This window comes from Zonotrichia albicollis, unplaced genomic scaffold (genome assembly GCF_047830755.1).
Source record: "Zonotrichia albicollis isolate bZonAlb1 unplaced genomic scaffold, bZonAlb1.hap1 Scaffold_89, whole genome shotgun sequence".
Lineage (NCBI taxonomy): Eukaryota > Metazoa > Chordata > Aves > Passeriformes > Passerellidae > Zonotrichia > Zonotrichia albicollis.
The window spans coordinates 600,779-623,300 of record NW_027428462.1 but is presented as its reverse complement, the minus strand read 5'-3'; the positions used below and the strand labels follow the sequence as shown (position 1 = coordinate 623,300).

Sequence of the window (22,522 nt, the reverse complement as noted above, 5' to 3'; positions counted from 1 at the left end):
CTTGTCTAAGCCAATAAATGTAATCATGAAGACATAGTTAATTTTTTTCTCTAATTGGTAAACTGCCCTTGGCAGCTGAAACTTTTAGTATGGGCCCGAAGGAGGCATGAGCACAAACTGTGCACTAGGTGCCTTCAGATTCTAGTGCCATGAATAATTTAAAACAGTTTTAAGCCTATGTACCTTGTGAAAGCGTGCAGCAGGTTAGGTATTTTCAGATCTTTTTGCTTATTTGACTTGTGATAGAAAAACAGGAAACTTCCTTCTGCTTTTAGAGTTCATTTGTAATTCAGGTATTTTTGATGTGTTTTCCCCTTTTATTTCACTGTGGAATGATATGGATTTTGTTGTTGGTTTTTGCTAATTCTGCAGAAACATAGAAGGAAATGTGTGTTCAACCAAGGTGAACTGGATGCTTTGGAATACCATTCAAAGGTAAGTTGGAAAAATGTATATTTTACAAGTACCTGCTACCTGACTTTGGGCGTGTGCTGAGTGAAGGGCATGGTTGCAAACAAATTCTGGTTTTGTAGCTTGTTCCACTGGTGAAAAGAAGGAAAGGGAAAGGAAGGTCAGTCTCTCCAGTCCTCATTTGAATTTGTGCTTACAGCATGGATCTTCTATGTGGATACATGTGAACTTGCATCTGAGACATTAGAAAGACCTGGAAGCTGCATTCATATAGTAACTTGGACTGTTATAGACAACTGAATATTGTGTTGTGATGAGTTGAAGGTTAGGAATTGGCTGATTTGAAATTGGCATCGTAACCTGTTCTGAAGATAAGCTTTCAGTGTTTCAGGACACTGTGCTGGAGTTACTCAACACTTTGTGACCAAATGTGCTTCAAAATATCTTATTCTGCAATTGAAAAAAAAAAAAATCTTTCTCTGACATTTTATATTGTCCTACTAAAACATTATGAATGAATTTGAATTCAAGTCTGTATGCTTATGTCTGTTGTGTACTGGCGAAGATACAACTGAATTACACTGAAACATAGTAATGAATTGTAGAAATGCAATCTGTAGGTAATGTTTGATGTATTCTTACTGCTTTCCCAAATAGTAATGTGAACCTGAACTAGGAACTACACTTGCTTTCTTTCCTTTGACAAAAGTTTAATCATATTGGGCTTTTTGCTTAAATCTGTTCTGCCTGAACTACATTTAGATGACTATGCTTTTTTCTTTTATATAGCAACAGTCTTGTAGTAAACATGTGTGTGTGTAAACTTGCTTATACAGTGTAGAGGTCCTGTGATTATGTTTTTGAATAAGCTGTGCATGTGCAGAATCACCTTAAAGGAGAAAACTTTGAAGTTCAGCATCAACATGATTATGAAAACACAAAGGCTAAAAAATCATTCAACAATAGAAATAAGGAAAGAAATTAAAAAAAGAAGTTTGATTCCTTGGAGGTATGTGTAACTTTGGTGATATTTGGTGAATATGTGGAAGATACAGAGTTCGGAAAAATCAGTGACTCCAGTTAGCCTCTTGTATCATTCACAGATTAGAAAGTATTGGGTTTTTACTAAATTTGTGTTATTAAAGGTTATACCTCTGCAAGTTAAGGCAGATTATTTTGACACTTATTTATATCTGTAGACTCATCAAAAATAAATCCAAACAACCGCAATTTTTTGTTTTTGCAAGTGAATCTATGAATTTCAGCTGTTGAATCCATGTATGAATTTCAGTCAGTGTCAATATAGGGAAGAGTACAAAATACGCTAAACTCCTTCAGCAGCCATTTGTTAAATCTGCCTGCTTTGATTGCTTCATATTCAAGACTTTGTCCATCTGTAAATTAACACATGCATGTAAGAAGGTATAATTTCTGAAGATATGTTTATTAATTCTGTTGAAGCAATATGAGCTTTTTTTATCACAAACCTAGGTACTAAAAATTTATAACTCTGTACTGTCTGATATCTAGAGGTGGCGTTATTAAATTATGAAAAAAAATCTTTTTCTTCCTCTTCCACTAATCTGGGAATTGTAATAAAGTGCATTTTGTAAAGCCCTCTTGTAATCTTGAAGATTCTGTAATCAGAAGCTTTTGAAACCACAGTATAATGGCTTTTTACAGGGGCTTTAATAAAGCCCCTGTAACTGACAATGGACAAATGGATAAACCCACCTCACTGACAATCAAAACTCATAAAGGCTCCATGATTTGGAATAAAATGGGTCTCTAAATTTTGTGAAGCGGAGGTGCTGACTCCCCAGTAGGTGAATGACAGTGTAAATACATCCAAGACTTGTGTCATCCTGGACTGACTAACAGGCTATTTGAGATGTTTGCCACTTAGAAAAGTTGCAAAAATTGAGTTCTGATACTTTAATTTGATTTACTGATGGTACTTCTGTATGACTGTAAAATGCATAAACTGTTGTTTTATGAAGTGAATTGAAATGTGGAAAATTACTGATTTTTAGATCCCAGTATACATTTTAATTAAAAAGATGTTCATGGGCACAGTAACTTGAAATTAAATTAGAATTTTAAATTAAACTTCAGATAATTGCTTTGAAATTTGTGTTTGGTTGAAACAATGATATTCCACATCTGTTGTCTGAAATGTTTTATTCAGTAGTTTATCACTCTTTCTTTCTCCAGCATTCTAATTATTGTAACTTTACCAAAACATGAAAACCAACAACAGTGTGGTGTCCTGGTTTTGGCTGGGATAGAGTTAGTTTTCTGCTTGGTAGCTGGACAGCTAATGCACAGTTGATGGAGTTGGGAGTGCTGCAAATGAAAAATAAACCTAAGACTTCTAAAAAGCCCCAGAGTTAACATATTGAATGCTAAAGCTAGATCTGTTGCCCAAATGTCTGCACCCAGATGCAGCTGCTTTGTCCTTTCCAGCCTGGTCAGGATAGGTCGGAAAACATCAAATATTCTCATTTTGGGTTTAGCATGAGGGTAATGTTGACTGCAACAATTGAAACATTAGCGTGTTAAGCCGTGCTTACCCTGAGTCAAGGAGTTTTCAGTTTCCTGTGCTCTGCCAATGAGCAGGTGCACAAAGGAAGCTGGGAGGGAACACAGCCAGGACAGATGCCCCGAACTGGCCAGAGGGATATTCCATAGGATATAGGATATCGTGCTCACTATATAAACAATAGGAGTTGGCCAGGAGCCATGGATTTGCTACTTAGGGATGGGCTGGACATCAGTCAGTAGGTGTTCTTACTGTGCATCAGTTGTGTCTTTTGGGCATTACTTCTGTCTCACTCCCACTTTTCAATAATAAAAGTAATGATAATAATTTTTTAGTTTCAGTTTTTAAACTGATCTTACAGTAGCCCATGAGGTTTGCTTTTTTTCCTTGGATTCTTCTCCCCACCAGGGACTGGGAGGCATGTGGTGTAAGCAAATGGCTGTGTGGTACTTGGTTGCCAGCTGGGGTTAGACCAAGACGCCTTATTATAAAACCTTTGTAGCTTTTGAGCCAATGATCTCAGTAATTGGCAAGGATACTTTTCCCTGCCTGCAGATTGAAAATGTTTTGATTTCAGTTGTATTCCCTGGTCAAACAGACACTTGAAAGATCTTTTCTTTTTTCCTTTTTTTTTTTTTTTTTTTTTTGTCACCATACAGGTCAGGAAGCTCATTTGGGAAGGGACTTTGGATTTAGTCCAAGAGGGACTCAAAAGTGGTTTTCTTCACCGTATGACTGCAAAACTCAGTTGCAGGAAGAATAATGTTCCTCAGCACATTGTCTGTGGGTTGGCTGAACTATGTGAAATGGCAAAGCAGTTTCCAGCTGTGAATGAAAGTGACCATCAAGCTGTATGTGTGCTAGAGGAGGAAACCTCCAGTGCAGAGCAGGACCTGCTTTCGTATGTTGTGGAAAACAGCTCAAACTGTGCAAAGATTATTGTGTTAATGGGGCAGAAATACTTGGTGCCACCAAGAAGCAGTTTCCTCTTATCTGATATTTCATGTTTACAGCCCCTGGTGAACTGTAAGTATCTTTAGGTGGTTTTCTCCTGCCCAAGAAGGGCAGTTAATGTCAAGATGACTCAGTGAACAGATTTTAGCTATAGCATTACGCTCATAGCAAATGCTGCTGCAGGCTTTCAAGGTGATATTTCTAACTTTGTGCAAATAGGTAAGGACTTTCAAAGGAATGTTGAAGGTTGGCTAGGAAATCATGTTATGAGGGAATTATTTGTCTCCAGGAGGCTCCTTTAAAAGTCTCAGCCAAAATGCAGCAGTTTGTGAGCGTGTTCTGAGCAGCTATCAGCTTAGAAGGCATGGAAACGTTGAATTGAGACTAGCTGTGCTGCTGGGTCCCTGTCCCACAGGATAAGCCTTTAGCATAGGTAGGTCCATGCTGCTGCTGAAGTGGTGATGCTGCTGTCTTGATTTTTAGCTAGATTAGTCCATGGCGGGGGGATGAGGTAGTGCACCATAAAGCTAGTGTTCACTTACAGACTCATCCTGTTCAGTGGCAGGGTCTTTTTAGATTGGAATAAACAGGTCGTGGAACAAAACCCAGTATCCCCCAGGGAGGGTAACAGTTTGAGAGGCTGTTGCACCCAGCTGGAAGGCAAGACCACCAGTAGCAAGCATGACTTGTCTTTTCAGCTTCTGTGTTTCACAGCTGAGGGTATTGGCTTATGTAAAAATCAGCAACAGGGAAATGAGGGGATTTTGGAATAATCAAGTTCTCTGTAAAAGTAGATCAAAAGCTATCCAAGGCACTATCCCCAGCCCTAAGCTGACAGCATGCATAAGTCTTCAGTGCCATTCCAGTAGCTTTCAAATTGACCTTCATTATTATTACTATTATTTTTGTCACTATCAGTCATAGCTAGGATTTACCAGACAGTCTTACAGGAAAGATGTTGCCTGTGAGCAAGAGCTGGGCATTACTGCTCTTCCCTCTAATCAGTAATTTTAGATTTTTTTTAATTGCACCTGAGAAGAGAGGAAGCATATGTAATTTAGATGCTATGATTTTTTAATTTTGTTTTTTATTGAGAAGATAATCAGGAAGTAGAATCTTGCTATCTAAATAATAATTTTGCATTTGAAGTCCAAAATCTAGCTAGGAAGCTGTTTTCATCTGTAGGAAAGAAAGAAGATTATTATCATTCTGCTACCACTCTCCACAGTGGAGCATATAAGATTCTCCAAAGAGTTACAGAGCAGTCCAAGAAATCTGAGCAAATGCTTTTGAAATAAGCAACAGTGAATGTTAACATAATGCCCTGACTGTAGACTTTTTTCCTGAGTAAATCTGCTGTCCATTTTAATTGTTATTTTTCATCTTCCCTTTCACCTGCCAAAATAGAAGTAATTCTTGCTGGTCAGTCCACTGTGAGGATAACACCTCCAGTGTTAAATGAATAATGTGTAGTAATCACATTTCATGAACATCAAATACTAAGCTGTTGTTCTTGCTGTCAGACTAAATGAAAGAACAAAGATGTTCTCTGGAGAATTAAAATTGGGGAGTTCTGTTTTTTTGTGCATGTGTTCTGTATCTTTTATCTTCCAGCTAAAGTAAACTCAGCTTCTCCCATGAAAACTCTATCGGTTCTTTTACTCTTCATTGATTCTCATTTCATACACTATCTGTCTCTCTTTACCTCCAGTAGTGCAAAACAGTTTTCTAGAGCTGGCTTGAAGCTCTGCATGTCTCTGTTGGCCTGATAAAAGATCAAACAGGACAGGAATCTTGCATTCAGGGCTGTAGCTTTTCACTCAGCTGGATGCCTTATTGCATAACTTCTGTTGGGAAACTTTGAAAAAATTTTACTTTTGAGACTTGCACTCTGCTATCCTTTCTTTCCCTGAAAGTCCTAAAGATACTCAAACTTTCTTAGAGGGATCTGACACAGACCACATAAAGTCTTTTCCTTAGGTAATCAGCCAAAAAATACTGAATTTTATGGATATGATTATCTGAATTAACACAAGCATGTCAAAAGTCTTTTAACTTCTTATTTGAAAAGAACAGAAGAAATTTGCAGTTTTGCTATATATCTGTTTTAACTCATAGATTTTTTTTAAAGCTACTTTACTGATTTTTCTTTTTTTTTTTTTTTTTAATTTCACTTGCCAGACAAGAAAAAATATGATGTAATTGTGATTGATCCACCATGGGAGAACAAGTCTGTTAAAAGGAGTAACAGGTATGTTTTTTAGTAAAATCAACCAAATTTTGTCATCGTAGATTACAGAGGGTAATTAACATTTTAATATATTGATCCAATCCAGGACCACTGTGAGACTGTAGCTCAAACTTGTAAATATTTTCACACATGCTTACCTTCAAATCTATGGACTGCCTTAGGTATTTCACTGAAATGTGTTGGATACTTGGCATACAAGATATTTGCAAGAGTAGATCTTGAATTATCTAGCTGGTGAGAGAATGTTAGCTCTTTACAAAGAAAGTATGGATTCAGCTGTTCTGTACAGCCCAGATCATGCACATATTAGTTTGTAATTAATAAGGTTTCTTCAGTGGACATAAAGCTAGATAAATATGTAAGTATTTCCAGGACTGAAATCTTGCTAGGAAGTTGGAGTGCGTTTTTATTTAATTTGAGGTGTAACTTAAGCTTGAGTCTAATGTTTAGAAAAACATGATAATGCAGCAGTGAAATCTTCTAGTGCAATAGGAGCTCTGAGTACTGTAGTTTATGAAGTTATTAACTTAATTTTTTATGGGCTTCCTCCACTGCTGAGTAACATCATGTTTATGCTAGTGGAGTCCTCTTATTACCATGGAATTGTATCTCTTTGAAAGAAGGGTGGACAGGAAATATGGTCTTACAACTTTCTAGAATAAAGTTTGCCGTGGCTTTTGATCTTGTTATGAAGACATAACATTTGAAGATGTAGGGACGGATGTGTAGGCTGTCCTTTGAAAGCCCTTCAGAAACCTCTCTAAACTCTCATTCAAATGAGACATTTCTCATTCAGAAGTGTCTTTCTTGAGTATATAAGGTACTCAGAGAATAATTGTAGTTATGAGCATAAGTTAGTCACCAAGATCCTTTCTCCCTTATGAAATAAAGGCAAAAAATGGAGGAGCCATCACTGCTCATAATTATCTTGTTGGCAGCTAGTCATTGTGAAGCATTTCTCATCTAGGTGAATACTTTCTCCTCTAGACAGTCCAGGAGGTATTTGGATTTTATCCTTGTTTGCTGTTTCTCACTGTAGCATTGTGTAGGGTCCTGGCTACCCACATGGTGGCTGCCAATTTTCATTAGGCAGTGTGCCAATATTTTTGGTGCTGCAGTGTGTAGGTTCCACGAGCTGCAGTTTATTGATAGTGTAGAATTGCATCATGAAAAAAAAATGGTAGAACAGGACAGGATCTGGAAAGCATCCTGGATTCACCAATGTAGCATTCAGTTAGTTCAGAAAAGTGCAGAATGGTTTTGAATAACCTAGAAAACTTCCACCATGGCTGATAATTAAAAAAAAATGAACAACTTGTGAAAATAATTGGAGAAGTTGTTATCTCTAATGACCTGTTCTGTTGCCATTCAAATTAGTGTGACTCACTTGTCATTTTCATTCAGAAGAGAGTTTATTATGAGAAATGAATAGCATTACATTGCCTAAGAAGCTGTTCACTAAATAGCTTTGTTCTGGCACAAGGATGAGAATATTGAGTTACATCTGATAGTTCTTAAATGAAAAGAAACATGGGCTCCTAAACTTAAGAGTCACAACTAATAGTGCTTTATTTCAAGGCATAGTGAAAGTACATAGTTCAAGGTTCTGCTCAGCAAAACTTATGTTCATACACTAATGATTTTATATCAAATCTCTCGGAATTGTCCACTGGGTGTCAGTCTTGAACTATTTTTATGACTTAGATTGTCAGGAGATGATTCTTGAAGTGAGTGGTCTGTGTAATTTTTTTATCCATTTGTTTTGCTTTGAAAGTTTTATGGTTGGTATATGCTAATTTGCTTTCTTACTTTATTGGCACAGGTACAGCTACTTGTCTTCATGGCAAATCAAGCAGATTCCTGTACCAGCACTAGCTGCTCCAAATTGTCTTGTAGTCATGTGGGTGACTAACAGACAGAAGCACTTACGTTTTGTTAAGGATGAACTTTATCCTCACTGGTCAGTGAAAACACTTGCTGAGTGGCACTGGGTAAAAGTAAGTTCTTTATTTTGTTGCTTTCTTGGAGACTGAGAAGACTTGCACTATGACACTTTGTGTTCTTCTCATTTGTCTATTTACTACCATTTACGTCGCTATTTGAAAGCTGTGATATCATCAATATCCTTCTTTTTTTAAAGGAAAAGGTCTTGGGAAAATATGGGATATTAAAATTTTCTGCTGTATATTTTTAACTCTTTTGTGTCAGATTACTACAGCTGGAGAATTTGTGTTGCCTTTGGATTCTTTGCACAAAAAACCCTATGAAGTTCTCATATTGGGGAGAGTTCAGGCAGATGTAAAGGAAGCCTTAAGGTATGTCAGGATATTTATGGTAAATGTCTTTTTTTTTTTCAGCTGCTAGGATTCCCTTTGTATGTATCACTAACTCATAATGCAATATAATGTCCCAAAATCTCTTGGCTGATTGTGAACCTAAAGATAGCCTTATTAGCTTTGGAGTAAGGGAGTGCCTTAGTGAGACTAAAGAAGGGAACCCCTGTGTGTTCCTGCATCTGCTCTCTTGGGAAACTCTTGGACAAAAGCCTTGTGGACAGGGCTTCCTTTGCTGACAGGTTCTCTTGGACCACGAGCCCTTGGCACAGGCTGATGCCATTTTGGGGATGCTGCTGTTGTTCCATACATACTGACATAAAAGACTGCATTGTTTGTTCTCAGTGGCTTTGCATGGCTATTGTAAACCATGTTTTGTCCAAAGCCTCAATGATTTCATAATTTGTTTCATAAGTTGTTTTATGTATTATGTCTGAGCAACATTTAATTTCCCTTGGACTTTGAAGTTTGTGAATGAACATTCTGTGTGTTATCTCCCATCTGAAATAACTCTGCAAGAGCTGTAGCATCACATTGGGTAACATTCATTCATTCATTCTCACATTTCTTTTCTTTTCTGATTTATATGACAGGAAATCTGAAGGTGTTCTTCCAATTCCAGAGCATCAGTTAATTGTCAGCATACCCTGCAGTCTGCATTCACATAAACCTCCTCTTGCTGGTATGTTTTGGTTTTTATGCCTAATGTTTCTGTAGCACAGTGATCTTGGATGCCTCATTATGGGATGTACCTAGAAATGCCTTAATTTCCCATCTGTCAAGCAATTTTACTCAACAGAACTTGTGGTTCCTCTTAAAGTGTTCTGAAGCACCTCATCCTGAGAGAAAATTAATGTGAAAAGCAGAACTTCAAGTAGTACTGTGTGAACATTTTGGGTAGACGTAGAAAAAATATTGCATTTTTCAAAATTTATCTTTTAAATGCTGCAGAAACAGTTTTACAGATACTTCATATATGAAGTCGTGACAAATGACCTAAAGTACCTTGTGTGGGAGAGAACTTTGGGAGTACATAAAACAGGAAAGCAGAAACCTGTTTCTTTATTATGTCATCCTGAAATAAATGTTTACATATCTGCATGAATTGATTATATGCCTACAGTGCAATTATGCCTTTAAATCCAAAAACTTAACTATTTTAAGACTGCTAACAAGAGGCAAAAAATAAGGTATGCCTTGCTTGTTTCTGAGGAGTTGTATTTCGCTCACTGAAGTTGTGTTTTGCTCACTGAAATTGATGCAGTAATGCCAGCCAGCCAGTTAGTGTGGGTATAAATTAAACTTTTTAGAGTTGGTACAAAGAATTGTTCTGGAGCACTTTGACTAATTTAGTCAATAGGAAGTGGTACTTCTTTCATCATTACAGCACCTTAGAACTTTCCGAGGCTGTGGTAAGAAATATATTTAAAATCTCACCCAAAATCGATTTAATCCTCCACCAAGGGGGAAGCTCGCAATGAGTCTGCAAATATTCCAGGTGTTTTGTATTCACATCAGAAAGGCAAGTAGAAGAAATGTTTAATGCTCTTGGAGAGGAGAGGTGTCACACTTTGCTTCTCTGATATGCTTTTCTTTTTCTCTTCCCAAGGGGTAGAACTACTTTTGATCTGAGCAATTGTTGTATCTCCAGGGATGTTCTAGCATCTGTGTTTGGGGGCTTGCATTTATTAAATTACCATATATATATATGTATACATACACACACACCTGTTAAAAAAACTAGTAGAAAGGACATACTTTGGTTAGCTAAAAATGGAAGAAACAGAAGGGCAGTTCTAGAAGGATCTTTGTGCCATCCTGAAGCCACATCTCCAAGAATTAGGGCTACAGCAGGGTGTATATGTGTTGATTTAAGCTAATGAACAGTGGGGTGGTTATTTATGAGGCTGTCACTAGGGTCTCTTTAGCAAGCCAATATTTATCAGCAAACTTGGACACAAACAGGAGACTTGTGAGGCATCCAAGGGTGCAAACCAGCAGTTTGGATGTATTATGGAAAATTTTAGTGCAACAATGGTCCTCGGAGCAATTATTTTGTAGGGCAGATCTAGAAACCATATTGGAGAATACGTTATAAATTATAACCCTGAGTGGAATTTGAAGGAAACTGTCCTTCCTAATTTTTGGGTGTATTCCTTGAGTCTTCAGTTGAGTAATGGGATTTGATAACATTGGGCAGCATTTGTATTTCTCTTTGAAAAAATGAACTTGCTTGGAGCAATATGAATAGTTTAAAAAGTTTTTGTGAAAATCCACGTATATCCTACAGGTTTTTTGGCAGGTCTATGCAGAATATGGTTATGTAATGAAAAGGTAGACAGTAAAGCAAAAGCTGATTGCTGATGCTTTAACTTTTGTGCTGTACAAGGTGTTGCTTTCACGACCAGGCAATAATCTCAAGCAGCCAGTAGAGAGCAGCTGAGCTACATCCTAGAGGGGTTCAGAAGAAATTTGAACAGAAGCAGGGATTTGGCAAGGGGGGAGAAGGACACTTGATGAGTCAGACACATTCTTTATGCTTTGTTTTAGTAGTAACAAAGCCAAAAATATTAGTATTTACTGATGCTGTCTGGCACTTTGTTTCTTATTACAACAATAAAGGTTGTATGTTGGTACATATGTAGCCACTTAATGACTGATTATAAGAGTTTATCTCTCTGGGGGAAAAGAAAGATGTAAATTAAAGTAAGCCATCAAAAAGAGATGTTTGTGTTCCTACAGTGCATTTAACCATGAAATTGCAACTGTGGGGGTTTTGGTGATGCATGTGCTGTGTTCAATGCTTAGAGCTCTAATATGTCATTGTAAATGTACTTAAGCTGCTTTATGCAAATGTGTTAAAATCAAATTTTATTACTCCAGGTTTTGATTCAAATAACAGCAGGTTTTCTTCCTAATTCAATTCAATGGTGCTCTTAGAGAGCACAAAAGATACTCTGTTACAGATATGTATGAAGTTCTACATAACTTCACATCACCTTTTTTCCTTTTCCTGTATTACAGATTGTTCTTGTTATAGCCATTGCTCTTCCAGTTTTTAAGTATATGCATTTATTGTCAGAAAATAATGCTGTTGTGTAGGAGTTTGCCTAAAAGCAGTGGAATTAATTCTTGGCTATGTTCTAGCCAATTTGCATATATTCAGCAGAACTGTGCAATGAGGAGTCATGGGAGGTCCCTCCTCCTGTAGCAATGATGGTTTATTAGGCCATGTTATAAAGGTTTGCTTGGAACTAAAAGAAGTAAATGCCTTTTGTTTCCTTATAGGCCTTGTGAGCCCTTGCTGTAAGACTAATTGATTGTTGCATCAGCATCTAGATTTAACTTGAAGTTCAGGAAAGACGGAGTGCTGTAATGCCATCTTTGAGCTGGATTTCAGATCATTTTCTGGTCCAGGGTTTAGACAAATTGGGCAATAAGGACCTCTATGTCGCAAACTCTTTTGAAGGGTTATTTTAAACTGAAATAACTTGTGCTTTGTGCTTTGCAAGGCTCACTGATCAGGCAGTGAAAAAGCAGACGCTTATTTTCACTTTATATATCCAATTTATCAATGCAGAACTTGCTTTTTAGGCAGTGGAAGTTCAAAAAATGTTGCTTGTTTCAAAGATAATTCTTTAGCTCATTTAAACAATTTTCTGAGCATGCATCTTCAATATGTGTCTGGGATTAGGAATGTGCAGGTGTGTCAAGTCTCCTGCCTGGCCACTGGATTATGCTTTGGAATGAAATGGGTTTTCTGGAGCTGTTGTGTCTGCCAGCTACCTTTGTGCTCGCTTCACGTGTCCTAGGGCATTAGGTGCTCAAGTACCTGAGCTGCTGTCTTGGTGTTTGTGACACCTGCAAATGATAAAGAACAGGCTGTTTATAATCTATTTAACCTGTTTCCTGTCAGTGGTATCTGTAAGTGGATAGAAGTAATTGTGTTCTGGGTTTTGTTTTTCAATCTATTCCTGTGGTAGAAAAACTCAATACTTAATTTTTCTACTGATGGAACTCCTCTAAGCTGTTTTCAGAGGAAAAACCCCAAGGGTTTGCTTGAGGGCTGCAGATCAGATCCATGTGTGTTAAGATAGTCTACTGGTGATACAAAGGTCTAACAAAGAAGACATAATTTGGGACTTGAACACTGATTTTTCCTATTTGAAGGAAACCAATGTAATGAGATTTTAAGCCAGCAAAATTCAGCTCTTTTGATATGGTAATTTAGTTGCAGTGCAAGTTACTGCCTGATGTGATTATGTAAATGCCTACAACCTAGCAATGAAGAATCATACTATAATGTGATCTCAAATTATATGTAATGTGTCTGGTTTTTTTAAAAAGCCCTCGAAGTTTAAAAAGATGTTGTCTCTGCCAGAAGGAGAGAGGGAGATTCCTGCGACTTCCTTTTTAAATTCTAGAACCAAATTGATAGAAAGACTGGCACACTTTTCCTGCTTCTGTTGAACTGATTGGTTTCTTGGCTACCCCTTTTTTGCTTTCTGGTGAGCCAGTCTTTGAGATTGGTTGATATGTGCTTTTCAAATTTGTTCTTTTAGGCATGAAAGTTTTTGGTGACTTCTGAAACTGCTTTGGATTACTGAACCCAATGCTATGAAGATTATTTTTAACTTATGAATTTTAAGATCTACCACCTCTCTGAGCAATCTGTTTAGTGTTTCAGCACCCTCATTGTAAACAATTGTTTCCTTATATCTGGTCTGAATTGATCCTATTTTCATTTAAAACCTTTATCCCCTGTCGTATTGCTGCAGGCCCTGCTAAAATAAGCTTGTTGCCTTCTTTCTTATAGCCCCTATTTAAGCATTGAAAATCCACAATCAGGTCTTCCTGAAGCCTTCTCATCTTCAGGATGAGCAACCCCAACTCTCAGCTTGTCCTCCTAGGGGAGGTGCTTTGGCCCTCTGATCAAATTGTCAGCAAATTATGCCCAAGAAATTCTTATCTTAATGGAGCTGTGAAAAGAACAATAAAATTTACCACTTTTTTATTATGATGTGTTTGCAAAATGATATTAAGCAACTACTCATAAGTGGTGTCTAATTAGATGAACACCCACGACACCAAACAGTGTGTGAGTTTTCTGTCAGAATGTACATTTTCCTCTAAACTTCCCAGACTCTTCTCTGTAAATGCTAGATTTGTTTAAACATTTTATCTTTCCTCTAAAAGAAGCAGGTTTTTGGAATAAGATTCCTTCTGGTAGCAGTATTTTTTAGATTAAAAGCTGCCTTGATGATAGCCCATCTGAGACATTCATGTGACATTTGTTAAAGATTGGGAGAAGGCGAATAGATTTTTACACCATGCCAAAATACAAAAAAGCCTGGAAACACCCATTAACAATATTTACAGAAAAGTTTTTAATACAGTGGAGCTTTGGAAGAAGTGATCACGTAGGTAGGAAATGCACCTTGGGTTGGCTAACACTAGAAAGTGAAGCGGGTGCTCATCTTTCTGCAACAGGAGCAATCTATGGCCTGACCAGCTGGGGTCTCACATAGGGCATCTGTGACTGGCAAACTTGATGCAAAAAGTCAGTACTTGGATTGCACCAAAAAATTTCCTCTCATACTTCAGTGTATGTTGACTGGATGTGTTTTTGCTTTATGCAGTGATCATATCTGAAGAGGCTGAGTGAAGCAGCAAAATGTTGGCCTTATGAGCTGTATTTTTAAGTGACAGATACGCAGAAATCACTAGCAGATCTGATCTAAAAATGACCAAAGTATTCTTTGGAAAGGGTCATGTTTCCATACTTTTTCTTCTTTTATCTTCAGCAGCAAAACACAAAACTTAACATGCAGTTTTTAGTATAGATAAGTTTTTCAGTCTTTCTGCCTTCTCTGTGTTGGGGGCTCCTTAACCCTTTGCTTTTCTCATGTTTTTGTAGCCATTTCATGAAACGTAGTTAAGGAGTTCCTCAAACCAGCCACAGACTAAATGGTTCTATATGACAAGTAACAAATTTAACAATAAACTCTTTACTATAATACTTTTCAAGCAAAATGCAAGATCTTTTTCTATCTCCAAGAATACCAGTGATCAGTGACACAGTTGATGTTAATGACAGACGTCTTTATATTTGGATTTAGGCAGCAAAAATCCCCAACTATAAAAGAAATATGAGATTTATGTTACTGAATAGCAGTAACAGTTATAGAAATATCTCTTCTGGTGCCAGGTTGATATTGGGGAAAAAAATAGTTCCTGCATTTTTTTAGCCCTTTTAGTGCTGTACTTATTTAACTGGTATTACTTTTAACTTTTGATAATAGTATTACTTTTTACTTTTGATAATGTTTTCATTACAAAAATACTTTTATCCCCTTTAAGGTACAGAGGAAAAGAGAGTGTGCTCTTAATTAAGGAAAGGGTTTATGTATTTATTTATTTATATATATAAGTATTGCCCCCATGTTATTGGAGCTAAGTAAGGCTTTAGGAGGTGTTTGGTTGATATTAGTAAAAAAATTCAGAAATCATTTATGTAGAGGCTGAAATAAATCCTCCTTCCCTTTCTCTAAATGAAAACCAATAAATCAAGGCTATTGAAGGCCTTGACAGTATTTTTCAGAATCTCAAGGGCATTTATTTAAGATTACTTTCTCACTATAAATAGTCCAGCTGTTTGATGAAACCTCTGAAATTAATTTGCTGTCTCTCCCTTTTTTAATGAAACATTCATTTTTTTATTCTGCCAGCATCACAGGGGAGGTTTTACTTTTTTACTATTGTTATTTGTACCATTGTCATTGTTGTTGTCTTTTTTTTTTCTCTTGCACAGCAGTTCTGGCAGAGTTTATCAAGCCAGATGTGGAATGCTTGGAGTTGTTTGCTCGCAATCTACAGCCTGGTTGGACCAGCTGGGGAAATGAGGTCTTGAAGTTTCAGCACATTGATTATTTCACTCTTCTGGAGAATGAAAACTGAACTGGGTCTTAAACATCTATACCTTCTGAAATTCCACATCATCCCAGGGGCCTCTTGAACTTAGCCTTATTATTGACGGTGCACCTAAAGGTAACAGAAATAAAACCAATTGCATTTTAGTTAGAACTCTTTAAGTGACAATATATCTGTTTAATGCTATCTCCCCTCTGTGCAAGGTGGTCCCTTATTTTGATGATCTGAACATATTTAGATACTTTTGTTACCAAAAACCAGTGAAGATAAAACCCCTTAACAGCAGTGCAGCTTTGAGAAGCAGGCATTCTTTATTCGGTCAGGTGCATGAGGGAGTATCTTCTCTGAAATATTTGTATGCTGATTACAGAGAAAGCTCCTGTTTATATTCTTAATTTTACATACATATTCATTGACATTGATGATATTAATTTCCCCAAAATCATTAACACAGGCTCCCTTCCCTTTGCATACACGTTCTTCTGTACCAGGGGTTTCTTTGGTGGTTCCTGGTGGTCAGCCACCCCAAAATCACATTTGACCATCCAGTGAATGGTAAAAAGTTGGCATAACTGGGCTAGTTACTCTGCAGTTTTCCTTCTTGGTCAATGTTTAACATGACCCTAGAGAATAAGCATTTTGTGGTTCTATAGGCTTGTGGTTTTTGAAGAATAATCATATTAACCCATCAGGTTAATATGGTGGGTTAAAACAATAATTTTTCATCTGCCAACAATGTTAAGTGTAAGTTCATCCCTGTTCTTTTTCAAACCTCAAGAAAAGAATGATATTTTAAAGTATTTTCACTGCAGCTATCAAATCTGAGCTGATAGCACATTGCTGCTGCTGTACTGTAGCTTGTGCTATTTTTAAAAATTATAATAAAGAATTGTATTGTTTTTCAAGAGTCAATGGAAGTAAACAATTCTGAATGATACATGTTTTCTTAAAGTTTTTTTTTGCAAAACAATAGGTTTTGAACTAATATAGTTATGAAGGCAGTGTATCTTCCTACTCTGTCTGCCTTAGAGAAAATAAAAGGAACAGTGATTATATTTACTGGCATATGAATTCTTGACTGTCCATATTCTATATAAAATGTTACTTTTAAAACAGTTGATAATTCTGTCTTTGTGTATATGGTGTTAATTTTTTGATGACATTGTAAATGATCAGCCTCAACATCTTAAAAATTCTGAAGTTTTAACAGATTGTATGTATTTTTTAAAAGACTCTTTCCTTATGTTCTGGAACATTATAAAGCCATGCTTGTGAGCTGTATTTTTCAGCTAACAAAAAAATGATCCCTTTAAAAATATATTAAAGAATTGTACCCTTTGTGTATCATTTGTTGTTCTTAAATTTACTTTGAAAAATATAAAGAAAATGTAATGAGGCCTCTGCCACTTACTCATTTATAGCAGTTGAGGCAGAGGTGCTGGACAAATTGATTTTCCTGATGGCAGGTTCCTGAGTTCTGACTGTTTGTAATGGAGAACAAAATACATTGCCTAACTTGTTTACCTTCTTTACTCCCTTTTGGTAGCCTGGTGCACTGTGAAGATTTATTTAAATTTAACTTCAAAATGTTAGCAGAGTAGTTTTTAATAATTTTGTAATAAAGATGAAAATGAAAACTTGTGTCTTATTTCCAGTTTCTATATTACTATTCAATTCCATGTTTTGCCTATTGGAGCAGTGGAGTTAATAAAACAAAGAAAATGCTTTTTTCCCCTCCCCCCACAGTTAAACATATACTCAAAATAAGTAGATAACGTAACAGTGGAAGTAGTTTCCCAGGGAAATGTTTCTTGCTGCATGTTTTTATTTAGTCTACCTTTTAAAGTGTCAGTATGTGTTGTCATTACACTGCAAGGGCTCCATATTGCTGGAGTTTCATAGCTCTTTGATGTTCCTTGTAGATAGCCCCTCTAGGCACTGACTCTTCCTTGTCCTCACAGCAGCCAACTGACTCCAGTTCCCCTCAGCCAACCAAGCCACTCTTTTATAACACTCTGCTTATTGGCTACAGCTGTGGCCTGTTAACATCAGGCCTGTTCCCAATCTCTAATAATTGGCTCAGCTGCAACTCTTTAGGGGGTAAGATTACTTTCTACACTACCTTTACTTACTTATGTTCTATCCCCCTACAAATATGTAAGCAATCTTACCTACAGCTACAAGGGATAGGCGATTCTTTATTTGCTTTTAGTTTTAGAAGACATTCCTACCTGGAGCTTCTGCTTTCCCAGTCAGAATTCCCCTGCCCTCCCAAGATGCTCTCATCCAGTAGTAAATGATGTATGGGACTTAAGCATGTAATAAATGATAACTGCTGCACTTATCTTGTTTACCCCTTGTACTCTACAAAACAGCACAAGAAATGACAATGTTGTCTGTTCCACATCCGCTGCTATGAACAATTCCAGATTATCTTTTTAATTCCAACTAAAAGATAGATGAACAATATTAGGGATCAAGAAGCCACCTTTCTCCTTCGAGCTAAGCAGCAGAACCCTTCTAAGGGAATAACCTTCTTTAGGCTCTTTAAGAATTGATTTGTCTTTTCTGTGGAGTCCCTTTGCAAACAGTGGCTTTCTAGAATCCTAGAATAATTAAGATTAGAAAAGACCTCTAAGATCAAGCCCAGCTGTTAACCTGCCATCACTGTGTTCACCACTAAACAGGTGAACTTCCAGCACCTGGGAATCCAGCCTCCTAAGTATGGCTTGTATGTAGAGGACTTGTGCAGGCAGGTTCTAAGCTTCTCAGATTAAGTCAAAAGTTTAAGATTGGAATTTGTCATATCTGATCCTGTCCTAAATAGTTACAAAATTATGCCTTGGACACCTGTTTGCTGCTTTTCCACTGCTCTGGCCATGAATAAAACCTTGTGAATATGACAGAAGTGATGTTCCACATCTGCAGCCATCCTGAAACCATTGCATTTTCTCAGGAGGAGAAAATTTGGAGGAGAAAACTTGCTAACTTGGAAATCCCATGGTGGTATTAGCAGTTGATAGTTTGAGGTGATAGGGTCATCTTTTAAACATAATTATTTACCTGTTATGCTGAATTCATAATTTAAATAGCCCCTTACACTTTTGTAGGTCTCCAAGACCCCAGCTGTTCCTAACCAGCCATCAGATTGTTCAGTGTCTGTCAAAAGATTCTTCTGAGGCAGAATCTGCATATCAGTGATAAGTGAAACCAGGTAATATAACAGGACAATTTAAGATCTGGTTTCCTTTTATGTTATATATGTCAATTGCTCAGAGCGTACAATGCTCTATGTTGTGTCAAGCCCTGTATAAAAACGCAAACTTGCTCTGAAGAGTTTACAAAGTTGGTAAGAAATGAAAGAAAAAGGGAGAAGATAAGGATGGAGGAATACAGGATGGTAATGAGATATTAAAGGTGTATTTAATAAGTATCAGTCTAGGTATTATGCACATCTTCAGTGTTCCTAAGAAATTGTAAGGTTGTTTCCCCCATTTTAAATGGGATTTTCTTTAGTATTCTAGCATCACACATTCAAATAAAAAATTGGTGGAGTGTGTATTTTACTTACAACATTAACAAATTAAAAGGGTTTTTTAAGCTCTAAATTCTTCTTGTGACAACAAGTGACAACTGTGATTACTGAAGAATTTTCAGAAAGTATGTTGTTTGGTACATCTGTTGTTGTTTTAGCAGGACAATGGTAAAAGTTTCTTTGGCTAGGTATTCTCTACTATTTAAAGCCTTTTAACATTATGTGTTATTGCAAAAAAACTCAGTTGCATTACAAAAAGAAGTAATTTTAAGCTTTTTCTATACGTGGAGTACATCAAGTGTCATAATCAAACTTTTATGAATCTTCAGGTTTGAGTGTGATTTTGAAATGTCAAATTAGCATATGACCTTTACTTGTATTTTTAAACTTCTGTGAAGTAAAAAGAATTATATCAGTAAGATATGTTTTTGGAATAATGATTGCTAGGCATGTACTCCTGTGGAAACAGCAAAACTTCTTTTGCAAGATTAGACATTATTAAAGAAGTGAGATAAGTGAGGAGGTCGTACCTCTTTATAGCATTCAGCTTGGATAGGTGTCAGCAGCAGCAAAGGGTTGACTTTTAAAAATAGATTTCCAAATTACATAAACAACTATAAATTGCAGGAGATAATGCTACTCTGCCTTGATAATTGCATTCATTAGCCTCAACATGCCAATAAAGACTTGCCTACTGCTTATTTTGGATTGGACATAAGAGGAGGAGAATGGAAGGGGGCTGGAGAATAGCCAAGGGACACAAGCTATGTTCCAGTTGCTGAAAGAAGTCTTGTGGTGTCCCAGCTGGCAGGTTTTTTCATAGAATAGTTTGATTTGGAAAGGACCTTTACAGGTCATGTAGTTCAACTTCCCTGCAACGAGCAGGGACATCTTTGTTCAGATCAGGTTGCCGAGAGCCCTATACCCAGCCCCTACCTGACCTTCAATGTTTCCATGACTGGGTCTGCCAGTTTTTTGTGGAGAGAATTGTGTATGTGCATGTGTGTGTGCAGGCAAAGCTGACCTGTTGGAGTAGTGCGAATCACTAGTACGCAGTGCTTTGAATAACAGTGGTATGTGCATTGCTAGAAATTTAACATCACCATATTTTTACTTGTCAGTGTCCTAAGGTTACCAGTTTGTGGGGAAAAGGTACTATTTATTTGGTTAGAGATGTCCCAATACCATGCATGGTTTGAAAGCTTGCTTGGGGGCTGTTTAATGGATCTATTTTTGCTTTGTAATCTTCTGGAAGCGTAACATTGTCACTGATAAGTGAACGGCATAGCAGCTGCCCAGGTGTGTTCCCATAACCCTGGCCACATCTCAGAAGCATGGGAAGCCTGCAGGGGGTTGGGCAGGTGCATGGTTCTGTGGGTTCTTTGGCAGCTTCAATGTGCCTTGACATCACTAAAATGACATCAGAGCTGTTCTAATGGGGCTAGGTCACTTTGCTGGGCCTAGCTTTGAGGACTTTCCTTCCTGGCATAAAGGAGTTGAGGTTATCACCTTCTTGTCAGGGTTGTTCTTCAAGTAGACTGAAAATTTTCTAAAGAAGGTTGCTTTTTACTCGCCAACATTTTTTATTTAACCTGCTGAACTCTTGATGTGCCGCAGAGCCTGGGCTTTCAGCTCTGGGTCTGAGCCTGCACATGGGCTGTTTTGGGGTTAGAGAGTTATGGGCCATGCTCTGAGGGCTGAGATTCAAAATTCTTCTGGTCTCAAGACATCCAGGCTTTCTTGGAAGTACTCTGACTGCCAAACTGCAGGCAGAGCTCTGTAGTGGTCCTCCCTTCTGGCTTTTTGGCTTTTTAGCTACCTGTCTTATGAAAAGGAGGGCTGGGAGGCACTGTTGACACTGAGGTCTTGACACTGCAATCACAATGCTTTCTTAAGAAATGCATCATCTTTCATACTTTCCCTGTGATGAGAAAAATCTGAAATTTCCATTACTTGTTTCAGACCATTTTTATATTTCAGTTAGTAATTTGCATTTGCTTACAACAAAGTAAGTTTGACTTTCCATAAGCTCTGTTTTTTGGTGCTTAGTTTTTCCTTCCTCCTTCTCTATTTCTCAACTGGTTTTCTTCAATCTAATATTCGTTTACACATTAGTAACTTTATTTTGTGAAATATTTTTTACTGGAGGTGCCTGTAGATTTCTTTTAACTGTCAGGAAGGCTTGTCTGTAGAATTGCATGATTTGAATTTATTTTTTTGTTATCTGTTTCCACAAACATCTGTAGATAACAGAGTGTGGCACGGGATTGGAAACATGAATCCTGTGTGGTATGGGACTGGAAACATGAACACCACATCTGGTGATTAGGGGGGAATGAGGGGCTACTTAGTAAACGTTAGCTGGAGGATGGGAAGTTGTGGCAATAGCAAAATTGGCTGCTGCCACAAGAACATAAAAATGTGCAAGCCACATGAGAGAAAGGTGTGATTTGTGATTTCTCTGTTGTGTTGCCTAACTTGTAAGTAAAAAAGGACAACAACAGTACCATAGCAGGAGTACTATCTACAAGGGAATGTTTATTTATCACTTCTCTGGTGCTACCTGTTTGATAACAAAACAAGAAAGTAAGGCCTCATTTGATGACCTTTATGGAAATGATAGCCCTGACAGAATTCAGGAGACTTTTTCAGATCTGCTAGGGAGATAGTATTCATGGTTAAAATACTGTAGTAGCAGCAGTCCCCACTGGGGAATGATGAGCATTGACTCCACGGTTGCAGAAGGCTGATCAATCACTTTATTCTTGCTACACTCTCCTGTACTATATGAAAAACCCATTGCCCATGCCAAGCAGTCCAATACAGCTTTGACCTCATTGGTCATCAATCCAAACACCATCACCAGAGTCCAATTAAGAAATCACTCTTTGGTAAATAATCTCTGTAACACATTCCACAGGTGCATAACAACAGGTGCAGCAAGTAGAGATAAGAATTGTTTTCTCTGAGCCTTCTCACAGCTTCCCAGGAAAATCCTGGGAGAGAATTATGTCTCTCTCTGTTCAGAGGATATGTGATTACCACGAAATACTACTACTAAAATGCTGTGAAGGCAAATATTTGAGTAAGATTTTTCTCTGCTATTGTTCAATATGCAGTGGCATGTCTTCCTTTTTCCCATGTCAGTAAGTAAATTGTGTTAAAGTAAAATAGCAGTATTGCTTATGACTGGTTTGATGTCAGGCACGCATATTCAGTTTTCCTTTTCTTGTGTAAAACCCAAACAATAACTTCTGCTGAGGGAGAAGGAGGTCATACATTCTCATTTTGTCTGTAATATTGCCTCCATTTGCCTCAGACTGTGGAGCCTACAGTCCTTTAAGCACCTGGGATTGCTGGAATAGTCACTTTGGGGTATCTTAGATCTCTTTTTACCCTTCTGTGTCCTTCCTTAAAGGGTATTTCTGTAACACACAGTTTTGAGATGAGAAAATGAGGGTCTGTAAAGAGGAGAAAACAAAGTGGAAAACAGTGCCCAAAAGGCAGTGGAATAATGAATACTGGACACTTCACAGCTAGTGCCATGGGAGTGCTCATGGTTCTCT

At 37.4% G+C, this 22,522-nt stretch overlaps 1 protein-coding gene across 14 annotated transcripts in view; it reads left to right on the top strand.

Annotated features, from left to right (window-relative positions):
- Positions 1-22,522, top strand: part of LOC141728104 (N(6)-adenine-specific methyltransferase METTL4-like) — a 52,619-nt gene that overhangs the window by 2,362 nt on the left and 27,735 nt on the right. For 7 of the 14 annotated variants that reach the window (XR_012578790.1, XR_012578791.1, XR_012578784.1 and 4 more), the window contains exons 3-10: positions 373-435; positions 3,613-3,979; positions 6,089-6,158; positions 7,981-8,155; positions 8,367-8,473; positions 9,085-9,173; positions 15,303-15,538; positions 18,532-18,635. Coding sequence is in view for 2 of the 14 variants with exons in the window: in XM_074534445.1 (XP_074390546.1) it covers positions 373-435; positions 3,613-3,979; positions 6,089-6,158; positions 7,981-8,155; positions 8,367-8,473; positions 9,085-9,173; positions 15,303-15,448 (1,017 nt within the window). In the remaining 12 variants the exon portion in view is untranslated. Of the gene's footprint in view, positions 1-372; positions 436-3,612; positions 3,980-6,088; positions 6,159-7,980; positions 8,156-8,366; positions 8,474-9,084; positions 9,174-15,302; positions 17,063-18,531; positions 18,636-22,522 lie in introns of those variants that run through there. The other 7 variants (XR_012578794.1, XR_012578789.1, XR_012578792.1 and 4 more) reach the window with 3 other exon arrangements.